At 40.9% G+C, this 23,013-nt stretch overlaps 1 protein-coding gene across 1 annotated transcript in view; it reads left to right on the top strand.

The window, feature by feature from the left end:
- Window positions 1–23,013, top strand: part of LOC144684384 (lissencephaly-1 homolog) — a 98,861-nt gene that overhangs the window by 46,991 nt on the left and 28,857 nt on the right. The window contains exons 3-7 of the mRNA XM_078548093.1: window positions 4,077–4,161; window positions 6,859–6,933; window positions 15,300–15,506; window positions 19,312–19,480; window positions 22,080–22,182. Coding sequence (XP_078404219.1) covers window positions 4,077–4,161; window positions 6,859–6,933; window positions 15,300–15,506; window positions 19,312–19,480; window positions 22,080–22,182 — 639 coding nt within the window. The remainder of the gene's footprint in view (window positions 1–4,076; window positions 4,162–6,858; window positions 6,934–15,299; window positions 15,507–19,311; window positions 19,481–22,079; window positions 22,183–23,013) is intronic.

The raw sequence follows: 23,013 nt of genomic DNA, 5'->3' as shown, positions 1-23,013 counted from the left end.
AAAGTTATATTAGTAGTATGCTCCTGCAGGGAGTTCTACCATTACTACACCGCTGCCCAGACTTACAATGAGAGGCTAATAATAGCTTCCACCTATGCAGATTCTCAACTGGAGTGTGAGTTTTGAGAATGTTTATTTTCTAGTGATTGAAGAAGTTTTGATCCCACTCATCACCCTATGTTCTTAAGCCACAATTATGGGAATAGTTTTATAAGAATGGGAGCGTTGCATTTAAGGTGCTTGTGGCAGTGTTTGGAGGGAGGGTCTTTTGTGGTTGAGTAGTGCTTTGAGGCAGCCTGCCAGGCTTTGGGAGTTGCCAAGAACTGTGGAGTTGGGCAGGGGGAGGATTTTGAGGAACACTGGGGAAGATGTTGACACTGCTGGGAGGAGATTCCCAGGATCTAGTGGAATTTGAGTGTGTTCTTGAGATCAATGATTAGTGGTTATGGGACTAGGAGCGCTGGTGGGCAGAGTGGAGAAGGGATGAATTCTGAGAAGGGAACAGTGGCAGTTGTTGGGATCTGGTAGGATTAGGGAGGAATTCTATGCGAATGGGGCTGAAACAGTTTTTCTTTTTTTTAATTTATTCATGCGATGTGGGTGTCGCTAACCAGCATTTTCTGCCCATCCCTAATTGTCCTTATTCAAAGGGCATTTAAGAGTCAACCACATTGTTGGCATTTAAGAGTCAACCACATTGTTGTGGGTCTGGAATCACACCAGGTAAGGACAACATATTTCCTTCCCTAAATGACATCAGTGAACCAAATGGGTTTTTACAGCAATCAACAGTGGTGGCCACTAGAGTTTTTTAATTCCAGATTTTTTTATTGAATTCAAATTTCACCATCTGCGGTGGTGGGATTGGAACCCAGGTCCCCAAAGCATTACCATGGGTCTCTGGAATACTAGTCTAGTGACAGTACCACTATGCCACCACCTCCCCACTCAATCTCGTTCAAACTTTTAGGATCCAATTTCCACACGTTCCTTCACATCAGCTACTCCCCACCACCTATATGCCCATAGTCACCTGGTTTCTAACCTTGTATGTGCCATCAGCATTTAAGCAAAACTTTGCTACATTGTGAAATTAATGGACAGAAAACTTGGGATGGGGATGCGCAAGTTGTTGATTTTATAGGGAGTTTCCAAAACCATATTGTCTTTAATTTTAAAAAAGTCCATAATGAAACACGCTACCTCAAAACACAAAGTTGGCTTATGTGGTTTCTAAGTTTTCAATATTAAAAGTTGTTCAATCTCAAATCGTTTGAGACTTGAGTGAATGAATGTAAACAGCAAAAAACAATGATTGACTAAAATAATTCTCTGGAAATGACCTGTTTTCTTTGCTAACCATTACAAAAAAGTACATCAGCTCTTTTTCCCATCTCCGAAGACTCTTTGTTTTCACATTTTGCTTTTACTTTGCTTTAACAAGTTCATAATAAAGCACAGTGGAATATAAATTCATCACTTGCTTCATAACTGATTTGAGGATTAAATCTTGTGTTTCTTTTGAAGCCTTTGGAAGCAGCACAGAAATCAAATTCTCAGGATTAGGAGAAAACACCTTTATTACCTTCCAACTCCTGTTTCATCGATTACAAATTGCTTATAATCCTATTTTGAAATCCTCTATTTTGATTGTTTTATGGGAACCTGGTAATCTGCCCAATTTTGAGAAAATATATAAAATCAAAATATAACAGAAGTTGGAAATATATAAAACAGAAAATGCTGGAAATACTCAGGCAGCACCTGTAGCGAAAGAAACAGTTGATGTTTCCGGCCACTGACCTTTCATAAGAAATGGAAAAGGTTTGAGATATAACAGATTTTAAGGAAGTACAGGGATGGAGGGGGTAAAGGGGAGAAGGAATAAGGGAAGGTCTGTGATGGGATAGAGGGCAGAAGAGATTGACAAAAGGGATGATGATGCAAGGCAAAGAGGGATGGTAAAGAGGCAAGTAAAGAAACAAAACATGGGTCCAGAGGACGCGCAGATAGGACTTTCAGAATCATCCTGACAGCTGCTGTCCAAAAAATGGAACTAGTTATGATCTGAAATTGTTGAACACGACATTGAGTCTAGATGACTGTGCAGTGCTTAATTGAAAGATCAGGCACTGTTTCTTGAGCTTCCCTTGAGCTTCACTAGAATGATATCGGAGGCCAAGAACAGAAGTTATGGAATGAAGCAGAAAATTAAAATGACAGGCAGTTGTAAACTCGGGTCACACTTGTTGACTGAACAAAGGAATTACTGAATCTATGTTTGGTCTATCCAGTGTGGAGGAGGCCACGTCATGAGAAGTGACTGCAGTGTAATAAATTCAAGGTACAAATAAATCACTGTTTCACCTGGAAGAGGTGTTTGGAGTCCAGGATGGTGGGAAGACGGGGAGGTTAAAGGAGGGGTGATGCGTCTCCAACACTTGCATGGGGAGGTGGTGTTCCAGGTGATTGGAAAGCAGATTAGGAATTAGGGTGTCATGGAGTAGCAGTCCCTTAGCAATCCTGAAAGGGGAGAAAAGATATGTTTGGTCGTGACATCAGACTTGAGGTGGTAGAAATGGTGGAGGATAGTCCATTTAACGTGGAGCAATGTTCTCGAGTTAATTTCTGCTGCGCATGATCCACTTGTTGCACTGCATAGTGGCTTTAAGATTGCCACAGGGGCATGCATGTTTGCATTTTAAAGGGAACGTTGCTTGTGCATGGGCTGTTTGTCCTCTGCACAGAAATTCCCAACTGCGATGTGGTTGGACAGTTTAGAGGGAGCATTGATATGGAGGCTGGTGGGGTTGAAGATGCAGGCAAGGGGAAACTGCATTGTGGCTCTGGGAAGGAAAGTGGTTAAGCAGAAGTTCAGGAAATGGGGCGGACACAACTAAGGAGAGTCCTCGATTGCAGAAAATTCTGATATGCCTGCCTTTCATTCCAGTTGTATTCATGTCTCCTCAGCCCCCATCTCTTTTCCAGTACATTTATGATTGTATCAGTGTCCTTTCCTCATCCTGCCCTGAACTGGAAAATTACGTCAACTTTACTTCCTCCCTAGCAATAACTTCATGGCCCAACTCCAACTCTTCGCTTCCCTTCTTTGACTTCTCTCTCTATTTCTGGAGATAGGCTGTCATCCAGTTTCTACCATAACCCCATCAACTCCCATAGCTACACACTTTCCCACTCCACTTTCTGTAAGGACTCTTTCATTCTCCCAGTTTCTCAGTCTACATTGTATGTGCTCTGATGATGCCACCTTTAATATTACTGCTTCCTGTTCTTCCTTGACTGTGGGTCATAGGGCCCTCAATAGTATCTGTCACATTTCCCCTGTCACAGCTGTTGAGTAATGCTCCAACATCAGCTTTTTATAAGGTAAAAGGCGTGTTAAATGATTTCTGTGTCATGGTATGTAGATGCAAGCTTCTAGTGGCTAGGTTTTTTTGCACCTCCTGTTCCTTTTGGCCTCAACAGTTCTGGGGTTCAAGAAAAATTCTTTAATAGTCATTCTTCAAATTATCACATGTTTCCATTTGCCTTGAGTGTCAGCTGTGTCTCAGTTGGTAGCGTTCTCGTCCCTGAATCGCAAGGGTCCTGGGTTCAAGTTCCACTTCAAGGCCTGGACACACAAATTAAGGCTGACACTCCACTTGCAGGACATAGATAGTGCTGCACTGTTGGAGGTGCTGTGTTTCGGATGAGATAGCAAACCAAGGCCCATCTGCCTGCTCAAATGGATGTAAAAGATCCCATGGCATTATTTCGAAGAGCAGGGGAGTTATCCCAGTGTTCTGGTTAACGTTTATCCCTCAATCAACATCACAATAGAACTGATTATCTTGTCAATATAACATTGCTGTTCGTGGAAGCTTGCTGTGCACAAAATTAGCTGTTGCTTTTCTGACATTACAACAATGACTGCACTTCAAAAGTACTTAATTGGCTGTGAAACACTTCATAAGACATCTGGTGGTTGTGAAAAGCACTATGAAGTATAAGTTGTTTTTAAACCTCAGTAGATGATGGTTTCTTTATGCTTTTTAAAATACAACTTTATTTTTCAGAAATCGAGCTATAGCTGACTACCTTCGCTCTAATGGATATGAAGAGGCTTATTCAGTTTTTAAGAAGGAGGCAGAGTTAGATATGGTAAGTCAAATTGCTTTGCTGTTCACAAGTTTAGTCAATACAAAAAGTGTGTGAGAAATTGTTAATCCATCAATTTACCATTGAAGGGTGTGAAAGAATTTGGTAACTTAGCATGCAACACTGTTGCACCGAGGTGAGGCAATTTAATTGTTGTCAAAAGCTTCCACATACCAGAAAAATAAGAACAAGTATGGTGATGGACAGCTATGCTTCCAACAACCTGCTTGGTTGCCCATCAAGCTGCCCCAGGATGCTTAGGATCTTCATGTATTGCCCAATTATACTTAACACCTTCCACCAAATCTGCTTCATTATTGGGGCTTTTCTTCACTGTCTGTCTGAATCTGCCCCTACCAGTCCCAAAACCTTGGTCAGTCAATATATTGAGCTTTAACTTGTCTAATTTTCTCCCATCTTAACCTTCCACCAGTTCACAACTCATTCAGTATGCCTCAATCACACAAAACCCTACATACTTCCATCTGCATTCATTCCTAGCCTTGTGCCTCAGCAAGGCAAGTTCAAAATTTTCACCCTCACTTTAAATCCATGCCTCATTGCTTCATCTCACATGACCTTGGTGACCCTCAGCAGACTTGCATTTCTGTATTTCATCTTTTGCAAGTGTAATACCAGGTGGCTGCTTTTCCTCTGCTTCACTGTCGATAGCTGCTTTAATCTATGCTGTTTTCCTCTGGATCTTGGTGCCTAGGTCACTATGCCTTCTTTCAAAACCTCAGAAAACTGTACTTAAAGTCCCTCTTTGAACTCGCCACATTTCCTCTCATGTATAGCATCCGTTTTTATTCCATGCTTCTTTAATATAAGGCAATGATGAACATTGCTAGAGAAATGCAAGTGTGGATTGGCTGCTGCAAATGTGCTAACCTTTTCTGCTGGAAAGGAAACATCACAAATCAGGTGGGCTGATGTGAAGAGCTTGCTCTCTGTTGACTTGCATTCTGACTGGGACTTTCTGCAGCCTTTGTATTAGAAATTCAGTGAAACAAGAGAAAATGAGTTGCTTTGTTTTACATCTTGCATTTTTGTACCTTAATAACAGGCGAAATGGCATTTCATACAGTACATTCTTTTTTCTCTGAAAAAGGCTTAAATCAAGGCAATATCTGACCTTGGTAGACAGCCTGATATCTGATCTTGGTAGACAGCCTGATATGACAAAATTTGGCATCCTTTGTTATCACCCAAGAGACTTGTACCTGAATTGCAGCCACACTATTTTGAGTTCCTCCAGGTCATCTTTGCAGAGTGACAGCAGAAACCAAAGCCAACATATCCACCCAAGTGAAAAATAAAATTGTCTGGAGCACTGTTTTGGGCCATTCTTTAATAATCTCTCTACCTGATACTTGCTGAACAGAAGAGCGTAAAAAGCTGTGTAAACTCCACATGCCTGTATAGCTTCTCAGCCGAGGCAACAAGGCTCAAAGGACAAATGTATTAACACTAACATGGGGATTGGGAAATGTTTTAGCTTGCTCCATGAAACCTTTTAATGCAACCTTTGAGAATTTTCCTTAGTATGTGACCTAGCCACACATTATCTTGCTTTGTCTGTCTGGAGCAAGGTTTGTTGAAGGTTGTCTAATTAGAGTCCCAAGCTGCACATCCTCTGCCATGAGCTAGCTGGATGCTTATCCATGATCTTTGCTGATACTCTGCATGATGTTACAAGGGAAAGAAATGCAATTTTGTATAATATTGCCTTTTCAAATCTTGCGCACAGGTTTCTTGCACTCTATTATTACAAAAAAAAATCGAATATGTTTTATGCATGCTCATAGGCACTCAGAACTTTAGTGGTTTTTGAGTTCACGTTACTACTTAAAATATTTCAACTTTAATTCAAAATTGAAACATTCCTGTGGGGCATATTTTTAATATGGCTTTATGATCAACGGACAAACTTTTGCTGAGGCTCCAATACCAATGTGGATGTCAATACCATGTACGGAGGGCTTCCATCCAGATGCCCTGTACAAGTTGGACTTCTGCAGCTGTATGAAACTGTTGTGCTTCACCTTGTATACTTCAGACCTACCTGTCCTCGGTCTGGATGCCTGGTGTGTCAGTCGCAGTCTTTTTGTTGAACAAATTTTTAGCCATTTTTGCTTTCAACAGAATCGACACATTTCTTAAATCGAGAATTTTATGTTTTGTTGATGTGCATGACCAAAGTTCCACAAACAGTAAAAAAAATATTGTAATTGCCAAACTAGAACTTTGTTACCTTTTAAAATTAGAAGTGTTGTCCAAATTTAGCCATGAAAAGCATTCAAAGTTCAGATCCTGGACAAGTGTTTGTTGTTCTAAGCAGAAATTGTGATTAAATTTTTAAAAAGACACAAAAATACATTGATAGGCAATAAAGTGGTGCATGCTGTATGTGCAAGTAAATGGACACCAAGCAGAGAAGTTCCCACAATTACAGAATTCACACACCTTGAACAAGATGTGAGATTTTTTTCTCTCACCTGATTGGATTAGGAGGCCAGGCGACAAGCGATGGTGTTGATTTTGGGTCAAGTTAACCAGAAAACTTGAGATGTTAACGGTTTAAAAAAATGAATTATAGGATTATAGGACTAAAGATTATAGGAAAAATTGGATTTGTTACCCACTGAAACTGCAATATAATTTTCTGACTTTGTCTTTAAATTTGTTTTTCTTCTCTAGAATGAAGAATTAGACAAGAAATATGCTGGACTGCTGGAGAAAAAATGGACCTCTGTGATAAGACTACAGAAGAAGGTGACTATCTAATCACAGTATCTTTACAATGCAGAAGGAGGCCATTCAGCCCTTTGAGCCTGCACTGGTTCTCTGAAAGAGCATTCTACCTAGTCCTGCTCACCTGCCCTATCCCCAAAGCCATCTGTGCCCTCTAGTTCTTGATGTTCTGTTGAGCGGGGACAGTTTCTCACTTTACCCTCCCCGTACCCCTCAGGATCTTGAATACCTCTGTCAAGTCTCCTCAGAACTATAGTTCTTCATCCCCGGAATCATTCTTGTGAATCTTCTCAGTACTCTCCAATGCCTTCACATCCTTCCACAAGTATGACGCCCAGAACTGGATGCAGAACTCCAGATGAGGCTGAAGTAGTGTTTTATGCAAGTTTAACATGACCACTTTACTCTTGTACTCAGTGTCCCTATTAATAAAGCCTAAGATACTATATGCTTTATCAACTGCTCTCTCAACATGCCCTGTCATCTTCAATGACCTTTGTACGTATACACCAAGGCCCCTCTGTACCTGCACCTCCTTTAGAGGCTCTCCCTTTATTTTATACTGTCCACCATATCTTTCTTGCCAAAACGAATCACCTCACACTTCTCTGCATTGAACTTGATCTGCCATTTGTTTGCCCAATCCACCAATATGTCTATGTCGTTTTGAAGTTCAAGACTATCCCCATCACAATTGACAACATTTCCAAACCTTATATCATCTGCAAATTTTGAAATCATGCCCTGTACACCAGTCTAGGTCATTAATATATCAGGAAGAGCAAGGGTCCCAACACTGACCCTGAGGAACTCCACTACAAACCTTCCTTCAATCTGAAAAACATCCATTTATCACTGTTTCCTGTCACTCAACCAATTTCTTATGCAAGTGTTTACTCTCCCTTTTATTCCATTTGTTCACAAGTCTGTTGTGTGACACTATATCAAATGCCTTTTGAAAATCCATATACACCACACATCAAAAGCGTTTCATTTATCAACCTTCTCTTCGACCTCAAAAGAAAAAACTCCAAGTAAGTTAAACATGATTTTCTCTTGATGAATCCATGCTGGCTTTCCTTAATTATCCTGCACTTGCCTAAGTAATTATTGATTTTATCCCATACTATAGTTTCCAGAAGTTTCCCTGGCACTGAGGTCAAACTGACTGGCCTGTAGTTGCCAGTTTTATGCTTGCATTCCTTTTTGAACAAGGGTGTAGCATTCGCAGTTCTCCAGTCCTCTGGCACCTCCCCTATGCCTAAGGAGGACTTGAAAGTTATCACGAGTGCCTCTGTCACTTCCCTCAGTACCCTTGGATGTGCAACCCATCCGGTCCTGGCACCATATCTATTTTAAATAAAGATAACTTTTCCAACACCACCTTCCTCTCGATTGTATGTTCTTCTGGTGTATCAGTTACCCCTTCCCTCACCTCGCCCTGGGTAGCAAGTTCTTCCTTTGTAAAGACTGATGCAAAGTACTCGTTCAACACCTCCGCTATTTCTCCAGCCTCCACATGCAAGTCCTCTTTTTTTGGTCCCTAATTGGCCCTACTCTTTCTTTTACCACCCTTTTATTATTTACATACTTATAGAAGACCTTGGGATTCCTTATGTTTGCTGCCAGCCTCTTTTCATGCTCTTTGTTTTTCTTATTAGTTTCTTCACTTCCTCTCTGACCCTTCTCTATGATTCTCCATTGTATTTTCTACCTGACATCTGTTGTACGCACACTTCTTCCATTTCATCTTTACCTCTATCTCTCTCGTCATCCAGGGCACTGTGGATTTATTTGTCCTACCTTTCCCCTTTAAGGGAATATACCTTGACATTGCCTGCAATACTTTTCCTTTGAAGGTTGCCCATTGTTTAGCCACTGTTTTTTCTGCCAACATTTGATTCCAACTCGCTCTGCTCAGGTGCATTCTCATCCCATCGAAGTTGGTTTTCCCCCAATTAATTATCCCTGCTTTGGATTGTTTTCTGTCCTTTTCCATGATTAACCTAAACCTTATGATACAGTGGTCAGTGTTCCCTAGAGGCTTCTTACTGATACTGGATCCATGTGGGCCAACTCATTCCCCAAAACCAGGTCCAAAAGTGCATGTTCTCATCCTGGTGAATCTCCTCTGCACCCTATCTTGTGCAATCACATCCCTCCTATAGTGTGGTGACCAGAACTGCACAGACTACTACAGATGTGGCCTAACTAATGTTTTACACAGCTCCATCATAACCTCCCTAGTCTTGTATTCAATGCCTCGACTAATAAAAGCAAGTATCCCATATGCCTTCTTAACCATCTTATCTATTTGTCCTGCTGCCTTCAAGGATCTATGGACATGCTCACCAAGGTCCCTCTGATCCTCTGTACTTCCTAGGGTCCTACCATTCACCGTGTACTCCCTTGCTTTGTTAGTCCTCCCAAAATGCATCACCTCTCACTTTTCAGGATTAAATTCCATTTGCCACTGTTCTGTCCATCTATATTGCCCTGTAGTCTAAGGCTTTCCCCCTTGCTATTTACCACGCCACCAATTTTCGTGTCATCTGCGAATTTACTGATCATACCTCCCACATTTATGCCTAGATCGTTAATGTACAATACAAACAGCAAGGGACCCAGCACCGAACCTTGTGGTATGCCACTGGACACAGCCTTCCAGCCACAAAAACAACCTTTGACCATCACCCTCTGCCTGCTGCCACTAAGCCAATTTTGGGTCCAATTTGCCAAATTGCCCTGGGTCCCATATGCTCTTACTTTCTTAACCAGTCTCCCATGTGAGACCTTATCAAAAACCTTACTGAAGTCCATGTAGACTACATCAATTGCACTACCCTCATCCACACACCTCGTCACCACCTTGGAAAATTCAATCAAATTTGTTAGACATGATCTCCCCTTGACAAAGCCATGTTGCCTATCCTTGACTTGCCTCTCCAAGTGGAGATTAATTCTGTTCCTCAGAATTTTTTCCAGAAGTTTTTGTACCACTGATGTTAGGCTCACTGGCCTATAGTTCCCTGATTTATCCCTACCGCCTTTCTTGAATAATGGTACCATAATAGCTGTCCTTCAATCCTCTGGCACCTCTCCTGTGGCCAGAGAGGATTTGAAAATTAATGTTAGGGCCCCTACAGTCTTCTCCCTTGCCTCCCCCGGCAGCCTGGGATACATCTCATCTAGGCCTGGGAATTAATCCATTTTTCAGTCCACTAAAACCGCTAATACCTCCTCCCTCTGTGCTAATTTATTCAAGTATATCGCAGCCCCCCTCACTGATTTCTATACCTACACCGTCCTTCTCTATAGTGAATACAGATACCAAGTACTCATTTAAAACCTTATCTATGCCTTCCGGCTCCTCTCTCAGATTGCCACTTTGGTCCCTAATGGGCCCTACTCTTTCCCTGGTTGTCCTCTTGCCCTTAATATATTTCTAAGACACCTTTGGATTTTCCTTTATTTTACCCACCAGTATTTTTTCATGCCCCCTCTTTGCTCCCCTAATTCCTTCAAGTAACCCCCTTGCCCTTTCTATACTCCTGTAGGGTTTCTGTTGTTTTGGGCCCTCTGTATCTACCATAAGCTTCCCTTTTTTACCTTATACAATCCTGTACATTCCTCGACATCCACAGCTCTCAGGACTTGTTGGGCCAACCCTTCACCTTTATGGGAATGTGTTGGCCCTGCACTCTCAGCATTTCCTTTTTGAATGACTCCTGCTGCTCTGATGTAGATTTTCCTACAAGTAGATGCTCCCAGTCCACTTTGACCAGATCCTGTCTTATCATATTAAAATCTGCCTTCCCCAATTCAGAACCTTTATTTCCGGTCCATCTTTGTCCTTTTCCATAACTACCTTAAGTTATGGTCACTATCACCGAAATGATCCCCCGCTGACCCTTCTACCATTTGTCTGGCTTCGTTCCCTAAAATTAGGTCCAGCACCACACCCTCTCTTGTAGGTCTTACTATGTATTGGCTTAAGAAATTCTCCTGGATACATTTTAAGAATTCTGGCCCCTCTAAGCCTTTCACACTTTGTCTAGCCCAGTTAATATTAGAGAATTTGAAATCCCCTTCTATTATTACCCTATTATTTTTACAGTTCTGAGATTTGCCTACATATCTGCCATTCTACCTCTCCCTGACTGTTTGGGGGTCTGTAATACACTCCCAGCAATGTAATTGCCCCCTTTTTGTTTTTATGTTCTACCCATATGACCTCATTTGAGGAACCTTGTAAGATATCACTCCCTCCCTGCTTCAGTAATTGACTCCTTGATCAATACTGTGACATCACCCCCTGCCCCCCCGTCTTGCCTGAAGATTCTGTGCCTCAGAATATTGAGCTGCCAGTCTTGCCCCTCCCTCAACCATGTCTCCGTGATAGCAATGATATCATATCACCATGTGTTAATCAACACCCTCAACTCATCTGCCTTATTCGCAAGACTCCTTGCGTTAAAATAAATGCCATCCAGCCTTGTCATGCTCCCTTGTGTCTTAACTTGACTATATACACACTGCCTTCCAGACTGACTTGGTTTTTCTTCTACACTTGCCTGTGCATCACCCCTTATTATACCTTCACTCTATCCCATCCCCCTGCCAAATTAGTTTAAACTCTCCCCCGCAGGGATGTTGGCCCCGTTCTGGTTCAGGTGCAACCCGTCAGACTCGTACAGGTCCCACTTTCCCCAGAAACGGACTCAGTGATCCAGGAATCTAAAGCCCTCCCTCCACCAATTCTTCAGCCACACATTCATCTGCTCGATCCGCCTATTCCTATACTCACTAGCACGTGGCACCAGGAGTAATCCAGAGATTACAACCTTTTGAGACCCTGCTTTTCAATCTGCTACCTAACTCCCTAAATTCTTGTTGCAGGCCCTCATCCCTCTTTCTACCTAGGTCATTGGTACCAATGTGAACCACGATCTCTGACTGTTCGCACCCCCCAACCTTCAGTATGCCCTGCAGCTGTTCAAATGACATCCTTGACCCGGGCCCCAGGGAGGCAACACACCATCCTGGAGTCATGTCTGCGGCCGAGAAACGCCTGTCTGTACCCTTCACTATTGAGTTTCCTACCGCTATATTGCTCTTCTCCTCCCGCCTTATGCAGCTAGGCTCTGGCTGCACTCCCCAGAGGAACCGTCATTCCCACTGCCTTCCAACACAGAAAAACTGTTCTTGAGTGAGATGCACTCTGGGGCTTTCCTGGCAGCCTGCCTGCCTCCTTTCTTCTGATTGGTGGTCACCCATTTATTCTCTGACTGCACTTAAGCTGTGGGGTGATCACATCTAAAAACATGCTATCCACATAACTCTCAGCCTCGTGGTTGCACTGCTGTACCTCCAGCCAACACTCAAGCTCCAAAACCCAGAGCTCAAGCTGGTCAAGCCGGTGGCACTTCCTGCAGATGTGGTCATCCAGACTGCCAGGAGCATCTGAAGACTTCCCACATACTGCAGGCTGTGCAACACATGGGATTGAGCTCACCTGCCATACCTCCAGTTAAAATACTCTTGCCATAAATTTAAACCAAGTAGAAAATGATTTAAGTTTCTTCCTTTTTTTTAGAAAACAAAGCTAGAACCTTTCCTTAGTGTAGCTTTAAAGTGGAAAAAAAAATTTACCCACTACTTACCAATCAGCTCTCTGCTTTGCGCTGCCATCACTTTCGTCAGCCATTTCGAATTCTGGTGGGGTTCCTGTTGGGGTTAGCTGCTGCTCTGCCTGGCTTGATCTGAGCCTCGACCCTCAGGCTTTTACTGAGAAGCTCTGCCCGGCACTGTTCACCCCCAGGTTCACTCTGCTCCTGCTGTTACTTTGACTGGCTCCAGATTCTGTCCCTGACGACGACGACGACCCCCCCGGGAACATCCCCTTCCTCCAGCACTGTATAATATTGCAACTCCACCCCCACCCCCACACACACACACACACACACACACACCCCGGCCACTTCCTTTCTTGTCTCTCCTAAACACCTTGTACCCAGGAACATGTAACACCTTGTCTGGCCCTTCTTTGAGTCAGGTCCCTGTTAAAGCCATAATAACATAATTCCATTTGTCACCCTGTGCCTGCGGTTCACCAATCTTATTAATCACACCCCATACTTTCACATTTATGCACATTAGCTCTGATTTAGGCTTTTTTACTTTCCCGCTTATCTGACCCCATCTAATGAATTTGTGTTCCTTGCTCTAATTCTATCAAACTCTCCAAGTATTCTGTCTACCTTGGTGCAACTCTGACATATCCTCATTATCAGTTGATACTTCACTACTTCCCACTGCCAGCTTTTCTTCTCTGCACTTTGGATTTCCCCCCAGGTTATCATCCCCCTGCCAATCTAGTTTAAACTCTCCCCAACAGCACTAGCAAACCTCCCTACGAGGGCACTAGTCCCACTCCTGTTAAGGTGTAACCCGTCCTCCTTGCACAGGTCCCACCTGACCCAGAACCGATCCCAGTGCCTCAGAAATCTAAAGCCCTCCTTCCTACTCCAATTCTCCAGCCACCTGTTGATCTACTCAATCTTTCTATTCTTATATTCACTAGCACGTGGCACTGGGAGTAATCCTGAGATTAGTGCTCTTGAGGTCCTGCTTTTTAATTCCCTTCCTAACACCCTAAAATCTGCTTTCAGGACCTGAAACCTTTTCCTACCTATGTGATTGGTCCCAATGTGGACCACGACCTCTGGCTGTTCCCCCTCTCCCAAAAGATTGTCCTGCAGCCGCTCTGTGACATCCTTGACCCTAGCACCAGGGAGGCAACATAACATCCTAATGTAATTTGTTGGGCAATTGTCAGAAGAAAACACCAGCAGGTCCATGCCCTCGCTTTTGCTGACCTTAACTCATGTACTACTACCCAGCTCATGAGCAATGCCAAAAAAAAACTCAAGTCATTACAAGATTCCAGTGTTGTCTCTGACTCTCAGGCCATTAGGCAGCCCCAAAGAGGGCCAAAGTCTCTTAATTTTTCAAAAGCGCATTTAACACAACCTTAAGAACCTCTGGAATCCGATTCCAAGATCAGCATTTTTCTGCCCCTCATGCCGGCAGAATCTTCAGTCCTGCCGATGTGAGCAGAGATTTCAATGGCTCGCTGGCCCCACCGCGGGAAACCTGCTGTGCAGGGGGCTGGAAAATGCAGGCACAAATGTCCCTCACCCTTTGAGAAAATCTAATCTAGAAGACAGCAAATCAAAATTCAGCTTTCCTGAAATGGCATCTAATAAAATGAGGGTTTGCTTGATGGGATTTTCAATTCCATGTACATTTTTCACAATTTTTTTTCATCGTTCACTGGATAGGCCAGCATTTATTGCCCATCCCTAATTGCCCTTGTTCAGAGGGCATTTAAGTGTCAACCACTCTGCTGTGGGTTGGAGTCACATGTAGGCCAGACCAGGTAAGGACAGCAGATTCCCTTCCTTAAAGGACATTAATGAACCAGATGAGCTTTTACAACAATCAAAATGGTTTCATAGTCATCATTAGACTTTTAATTCCACATTTCTATTGAATTCAAGTTCCACCATTTAAACCAGGCTCCCCAGAATATTACCCCAGGTCTCTGGATTACCAGCCCAGTGACAATACCACTATGCCACTGCTCCCCATCCTTTTAAAATCCAAGCCCTTGAGTTATATGAATGTCTCAAGAAATTGATTCAAGTGTACCTATCTGCTTGCAGTTGTTTTGTTGACTGCCGTCTTCTTTATAGATGTGCCACCTTTACAATCCAGAAACATTTAGCCAAGTGTACTGTTCAGTTTCATTTGGAGGATGAACAGTGGAAAGAGACCAACTTAGTTTGCTTGAATTCTGCGTTCTGAGAGATTGGAGCAGCTTGGGAATAAGGAGGATGTCCTGTTACCGAACTAAACCTTGGTCTTAATTTGTTACCTAAATTACATTTCCCTTATAAGGAAGTTGTTCAATATCTAGTAGATTAAATTATTTCTATTAAGCTTCCTCTCTCAAAACACTCAACATACAGCTCTTGTGTTTTGAAAATACAAGAAAATTCTCCCTAAAATCACTTGACCTTTTTTTTAAAAAAAATTGTTTATTTCACAGCTACAAAATACTTTTTCTTGCATGTAATAGGCCCTGTACTCCATGAGGTATTTACCCATACTCGGTAGTGAAGTGTCCCTTGTTGCTTCGAGTTCTCAAAACGTCCTTTTAAATTTCCATCCTAATGGAAGTGACTTCTCACACTGCTACCGCTAGGACTGTCACTTTTTTTCAACCAGTTACGCTTCCAAGTTTCGAGGTTTGATCCCCATAAACTTACCTTTCCTGAATTATATTAAAATCCTGAAGAGATTTACTTAATTCTGTTTAACAGGTTATGGAATTAGAATCCAAACTCAACGAAGCAAAAGAGGAGTTCACTTCAGCTGGCCCTCTGGGTCAAAAGCGTGACCCAAAAGAATGGATCCCGCGTCCCCCAGAAAGATACTCTCTGAGTGGGCACAGAAGTCCAGTCACACGGGTCATTTTCCATCCAGTCTTCAGTGTCATGGTATCAGCCTCTGAAGATGCCACAATAAAGGTAAAGAATGCTTTGAATGAAAATATATTTTTAAAAAATATCTAAATGAAGTTAAGCCTAGCCACAGGACAAATGTATAATTTCTGCCTAATTCTACTTCCAGGTATAGACTGTTTCCAAATTATGGATTTGGATCCATTGGTTAACTAGCCATACCCATGATGAGAGATTAACTGGCTCTGAATGGAACATGCGTTTGAGAAAATATTAATCTACAGTATAGTTTTTAAATTCAGACAGTACAGCATCTTTTTGTATGAACTGTTTTTGAAGTATGAGAGTTTGGAATTTGCAATTCTTTAATTGCGCATAACAATGTTAGTATTCTTGCAAGTACTGACTTTGGATAATAAAAATACTGTCTACTGTTAATGGAGTTTTTTTTTACTGAAGGGCTGAGGAGACTTTATTATCCTGTCTGAATTAAGCAATTGTATTAAAAGATCAAGTGAGACTCCTTCACTTTCGTTTACAGGTGATTTAAATTAGACAGCATGTGAGACAAAGTCATATTTACTGAAATAGATCTTCAGAGTAATAATTGGATACCCTAGGCAGGTAGCTTTTTGAAGTAGTTAGGCAGAGTTACGAATGAGGTTTAACTGAGTTAAACTTCATTAATTATCTCTGTTTTGAGGAAAAACTAGAGCTTTGTGTTTACTGTTGTGTTTATTTTACATGAGTTGGGAAATTCTATATGGAGAAACAAGGAGTGGGGGTATGCCTTTTGGGCAAATGAGTTTTTCTCATTTGTGAGAACTGTAGATTTTTTTGTAAATGTGCATTTATGGTGGCTTGGTTATTGCTGATCCCTAAACATGGTAATGAAAGGGCATCAAAGATATGGTAAACATTGGATACAGTGTGCAAATCCAATCAGTACTGGCACAAGACAGACCACACACCCAACAGCTGCATAAAATATGAAAACATTATGCTCAGTAGTACATGAATTATATGCTTTTAGTTCAGTTGGCCAATACACCTGGTTGGAATTGTGCTTTGGTGTTAGCTGAAGGAGTCTATGGTTACTGTCTCATAATTGCTCCCAGGTGTATGATGTTCTTGAAAATCGTTATATAGCTTTAAAGCTGTTGCAGTTTAACATTGCATGTCTAATTTTTTTTAGCTCTCTGGTTAATTTTCTACCCATCACTCCTTAAGGCACTGATTTCATACTTGGCACACCAGCTGCCCTTTATTTTATCCCCAAATATCTATCCTTGCATGATCTTGGACAGTGAGTGTCAGCAGATTTTGAACTGGAGGGTAATCACTGCCTGACTCAACTCTATATTCACGTGACATGTGTATGCATACTGTGAACTGGTGCCTCCTGTTCTAATCAAGGCAAACAACAATTTGACCATTTAAGGACACTACATCTTCAGGAGGAGTTGTGGAAATGACAAAAATGAGGAACAAGAACATTTTGTAGTATTTTTGTGGTACTTTTTAACAACAGTAGATTTTTATGTTGCAGGGAGTTTCCTGAACAGTATCCTGACTTTAGCAAAATATTTGTATATTGTTGCAGCATTGTAAGACAAATTGCCTACAGTTCAGATTGACTTCTATTTTCCTTAACATTTGTTCAGTGATTTTCTTTGCTGCATGAACGCATGCTACCACAGAGCAATTAGACTGGTGTAGGCTGGTGGGTACAGGGGTTACCCTACTTTGTCCGAGGACCTAAAAGTGAAAATGGTGTAATAATGCTGCTGTAATAATGCATGCATTCTTAGACTTGCTGTGTAATGGAGGCAAGTTATTCCAGGAAGGCAAGTCTTCTGCAAGATTGGTGATTTCTGACATCTCTCTATGCTGTGCTTGCAATTTTGATTATCAAGGATAGAATTCTTAAGGGAATCATCACTTGAAGATCGCCATATGGTTAGCTTGCTGAATGATGTCTAGTAAGAATATAAATGCGTTTTAAGCCTTTCTAATTGTACAGGTCCAAATTATAGAGTAAAATTATCCTCCTCTTCTGGCTCTTTGTTACAGCGTTTGCCTTTCAAAAAAAGAGAATTGTTTTAATTGAGGCTGACAGATAATATCTGTGTCCTATTTGCCTGTCCCGCCCCCTCCCCCTAATACTTTACAATATTAAATGAAATGAGTAGGAAAAGGGGGAAGCGATTTGCATTATTTTATAACCTCCATAGATCTATATTCATGTAGATTAGTATTTATTAAGGAATGGTAGAGATGGCAATCAATACATTTTGTAACTTTTGTGGAAGGATGAGTTGGCTGCCTATTTAGAAGAAAGCAAACATTTGTTTCCAAGATGAGAAATATTCATTAATGTGGCCATCACATTAGCACAGAATTTTCTTTATCAAGGTGAATTTTATCAGGACAATAATAAATCTGTGGGTTTTATAACATGCCATCTCTGCTGTTTTTTTAAATTTTGGTTGAAAGGGTTTCTAAGCTGCAGAAAAACCTGACTCATGGATTTATTTTTATGGTCAATTTTAAAGCCCTGCACATAGAATAATTTCAAACATCTTGGCCTTTTTTTAGACAAGATTTTATCCATTAAATGCTATTGGTAGGCTTCCTCCATTCTCCAATCGCTTCCTTTATGAAAGCTGTTAAAATCTGAAGTGCAGCTCCATAGCTTGCCCCCAAGTGTCTGTTCACACATCAACCTTCAGAAACTTACTGGGCTATTTCATATAGGAATTGAGCTCGAAACTGTCCTCATCCACATGTGCAAATTTCACAGCAGGAATCACAGACCAGCTAACCGGAGTGGAACTCATTACAAAATTGAAGCAAAAGGCTGCAGGTGCTGGAAATCTGAAATAAAAACAAAGTGCTGGAAAACTCAGCCGGTCTGGCAGTATCTGTGGAGAGAGAAACAGCCAACATTTTGAATCCATTCCAATTAAGTCATATTCAACTCTACACATAACTCTGTTTATCTCTGCACAGATGCTGCCATACCTGTTGACTTATCCAGCACTTTCTGGTTTTTATCATGAAATAGAATCTTAGGATCTAAACAGCTTTGCCCACCAAACATCATGGAAATTTTACAGCTTTCCCCGCAACAGGAAGTTGGGGGGATATCAATTTGTAACTATCTAAATTTTATGCTGCCTGCAGTACAATCCTCTTTCTTTGCTTACAGTATTTAGTACAGATACATATTGCACTGGTTATGCCCATAAGACTGGAGGCAGATTAAGCTGCTTTTTAAAAGAAATGTATGCAGGTATTGAAAGGAAAAAGGCAAGAACTTGTATTTTGAAGAGGTGGTTCCTTTTGCCTTTCAGTCCTATGAATTTTAAAACCTCATGTTTTTTGCCATATAAGTACAATGATTTGCATGTTGAAATTTTTTTAATAGAATTTGTTGTAAATAAATACTTTATTTCTGAGCTACATTACCAGTTACAGTTTTCAATAGACTGTGCCATAACCTACAATAAGATCCAGCAGATAGTTATGAAACTACTTAAGTTAGCAATTGATTTTTCTAATTACCACTTTCTATTTGCATATCATTAGTCTTGGATAGAAATTTTATTCAGAAGAATAATTGCCTGCAAGTCCATTTGGAATAAATGAAAAACCTGATTTGCTTTCATTTGGAACCCAGCATAACAATTTGATACCACTTCAGATATTACTTCCTCAGCGATGGCATGGATTATATTGTGGAACAGTACTCAAGAGAATTAATTATTCACAAAGATGGTGAACTGTCCTGCTGTGTGTAAATGAGAGAACGTAAAATTGGCAAACAATCCTGCAATTTGTTAACTCTAGTTTTGTATTCACCTGATAGGTTTGGGACTATGAGACTGGAGATTTTGAACGTACACTGAAAGGCCACACAGACTCTGTACAAGATATCTCCTTCGATCAGACTGGCAAACTGTTGGCATCCTGCTCTGCTGATATGACCATCAAGCTTTGGGATTTTCAGAGCTTTGAATGCATTAGGACCATGCATGGTAAGAGTCGATTTCTTTTCTTGGAGTGGGGGGATGGTGGGGGTGCAGGTGGTGGCATTGTAAGAGAAGCTTAAGTGTCCTTTTTGTGTAGCAGGTAAAAATCAATTTTTCCATAAATTGCATCTTAAGCAGAATAGTATTTCATAAATCTAATAGTAAATTTCATTCATCACTGTCAAAAATTATAATTCCAAGACCACGGAGAATTTTTCTAGTAGTATACTGCTTTTGCAAATTTTTCAAATAATAATTATTTTATTATGGTGAAATTCCTGCTTGACAACTTTACCCTTTATTAGGTCACATTGCGTTGAGCAGCATTTCTATTCCAGAAATGCTATACTATATACTTCCAGCTGTTTACCACTTTGAAATGAAAATAGTCACTGGATGTGTGGGAAAGTATTTTTGGGTGTCATGTCTTGAATTCTTTCTGCCTTGCTCCCTGACTCCTTTCCACAATGAGAACACATCTTCACAAGAGCTCAGTTGCAGTTTACACACAGGATTGTACATCCAGTTCTGCACACTGCAATTTTACTGCTGTCCAAATGCATTTTTAGATATTGTTTCATGCTTTTGTAATTGTTTACCAGTAGCTGTGCTGATTTTAATGGCTATAATTAAAATTTTAAATGCAGGATTAGAATTCCACTGAGGCAGAGGGGCTATCCAGGAAATAGCACAATTTTGAATTTGGGTTGTTTAAGCAACGACTGTCCATACTGCAATATGAAGAACCATGGTTTAGTTAGTTCTACTTGTGTTTGCAGTCCTCCTTTGCTGGTTCGTTCTGTTGTTGCCAACAACTTATGAACAAGGAGCCGGAGTAGGCCATTCAGCCCCTCAAGCTTGCTCCGCCATTTAATACGATCATGGCTGATCTGATAGTAACCTGAAACCTGCATCCCACCTACCACTGATAACCTTTATCACCCCGTTGCTTACTAAGAATCAATCCACCTCTGCCTTAAAAATATTCAAACTTTCTCTTCCTGAAAAGGTGGTGGAAGCAGAGTTCCAAAGACTCAGGACTCTGAGAGAAAACATTCCGCCTCATCTTTGTTTTAAATGGGTATCCCTTATTTTTAAGCAGTAGCCCCTAGTTCCAGAGTCCCCCACAAGAGGAAACATCCTTTCCTTATAAGACAACCCACCTATTCCAGATATTAGCCTGGTAAACCTTGTCTGAACTGCTTCCAACATATTTACATCCTTAAATAAGTTGACCAATACTGTACAGAGTACTCCAAATGTAGTCTCACTGGTGCCTCGTACAACTGAAGCATAACCTCCCTACTTTTGTATTCAGTTCTTCTTGCAATAAATAATAACATTCTATTAGTTTCTCTAATTACTTGTACTTGCATACTAGCCTTCTGTGATTCAACACATTTTCAGGAAGAGAGTAGACTCCAACAAGAAAAGTGTTAGGATACAAAGTCAAAAATTCCATTTCATCTTTGCTTTGTGCTACATCTAGCTTTGCCAATGACGACTCTGGTTATTCACCCTTGAAATATAATAAACAGTTTTATTTGCAAAGATTACTGTCCATTTAATTATGTTCATGAACACAAACTCAACCTGCCATCCTTGCATAACTAGATTGGTTATTGACAATGTGGTCTGATGATGCATGACACCCCACAGGAATGTAAACACATCGTTGGAAACATTATCGTCATCTCCCCAATGTATTGCAGGATGATTGACATTACAGCAATTGTAATTATTTTTCAAACTAGTTTACATGATGGGAAACAAACTTTTGAGAATATTTGTATTCATTTGTCATGTGTTGTATGATTTTAAAAAATCTCTTGAATGTTACAGGAGTTGCAGAGCAGACTTGTATACCCACAGTAATTCCAGCAGAATAATGAAAATTAAATGCCTGTCAGCCAGGCTTAATTGGTAGCACTTTTCTCTCTCCAAGTCGGAAGGCAGAGAGTTGAAGCACCACACCGAGACTTGAGTATATAAACCAAACTGACAATCTAGTGTGGTACTGAAAGGAGCACTGCCTTTTGAGTTGCTGCCCTTCAAATGAGGTGTTCTGCCAGTGTCAGGTTTACTTATCGGAGCGCTTTAAGTTGATATGGTACTATTTGAATAAGATCAGTTGCCCTCAACCAGCACCACTGAAAACAGGCTAGCTATTCCATCTCTTTACGAGCTGCCATGCTCTCACTGGTTGAAGTGCTTGTGTACACTATCAAGTATATTTAAACTACTTTAGGATATCTCTGAAATTGCTGAGACACTATATAAGAGTAGGTCTTTCAAAAGTGTAAACCTTTTAGCAGCGCAGTGGCAATAAGAATATTCGAAAGAAAAGGAATCTAAGACTAGCAAGTGCTCGTGTATTAAGGTAGTTTCTTAAAGAAAAAGAATTAATGCTGAATGATTGAAAATGGCGAAAATACACAGCATGTAAGAGAAGAAATTAATGTTTTTGGATGGGACCTTTTTCAGAGTTTATAGTGGGTTGCTTTTGAAATGTTCTTTCTCCTTCGGATGCTGTCTGAACTGTTGAATGCTAATGGCATTTTGGTTTTTTTAATCCCAAACTAACTTAATCCTGTTTCACTTTTAGGACATGACCATAATATTTCATCAGTAGCTATCATGCCTAATGGAGATCATATAGTGTCTGCTTCAAGGGATAAAACCATGAAAATGTGGGAGGTGCAAACTGGGTAAGTGGACAAACAAAATACATTTTTTAAAAACTCAGTTTAATTTCAGAACTATACATTTTGGGCACTATTGTAGAAGATGATCTGTCACTGTGGAGACTATATGTAGAATCTATAATAAAAGCAAAATACTGCGGATGCTGGAGATATGAAATAAAAACAAAGTGCTAGAAAAACTCAGCAGCAGCATCTGTGGAGTGAGAAACAGAGTTTACATTTTGACTCCAATATTACTTTTTTGGAACTCGAGGTTGGGATATGATGGGTTTATGCTGGTGAAAAAAACGGAGGGGCAGGTGGAGCAAAAGAGAAGATCAGGAGTAGGTTAGAAGGCAGGGGAGATTAAATAACAAATGTCTTGGAACACAAGGCAAAGGGAGTGGTAATGATTTTATTAAAGACAAAGCGTTGCTCTAGAATGGTTGTTAGTGGCAGAATAAAGTTGAGCACTGTCTGAAAGCAAAATAAAATGTGTAAATAGAAGAAAGGTCAGTGTTGTCTGAAAGCATAAACATGAGAACAAGATACAGACTGGCACTTGGGGAGAAAAATATTCATGGTCTGAAATTGTTGAACTCAACGTTGAGTTCAGAAGACTCTGAAAGATGAGGTGCTGTTCTACAGATTGCACTGGGCTTGACTGGAACATTGTAGTGCCAAGGACACACACCTGAGCATGAGAGCAAGATGGTGAATTGAAATGGCACATGACCATAAGGTTGAGGGTCATGCTTGCGGACGACGCCAAAATGTTTCACAAAGCAGTCACCCTGCCTGTGTTTGGCCTCCCCAACGTAGAGGGGACCGCATTGTAAGCCGTGAATACAGTGG

Source organism: Cetorhinus maximus, chromosome 9 (genome assembly GCF_964194155.1).
Source record: "Cetorhinus maximus chromosome 9, sCetMax3.hap1.1, whole genome shotgun sequence".
NCBI classification, from domain to species: Eukaryota; Metazoa; Chordata; class Chondrichthyes; order Lamniformes; family Cetorhinidae; genus Cetorhinus; species Cetorhinus maximus.
Note: the sequence above shows the minus strand (reverse complement) of the source record. Positions and strands in the feature narration are given on the sequence as shown.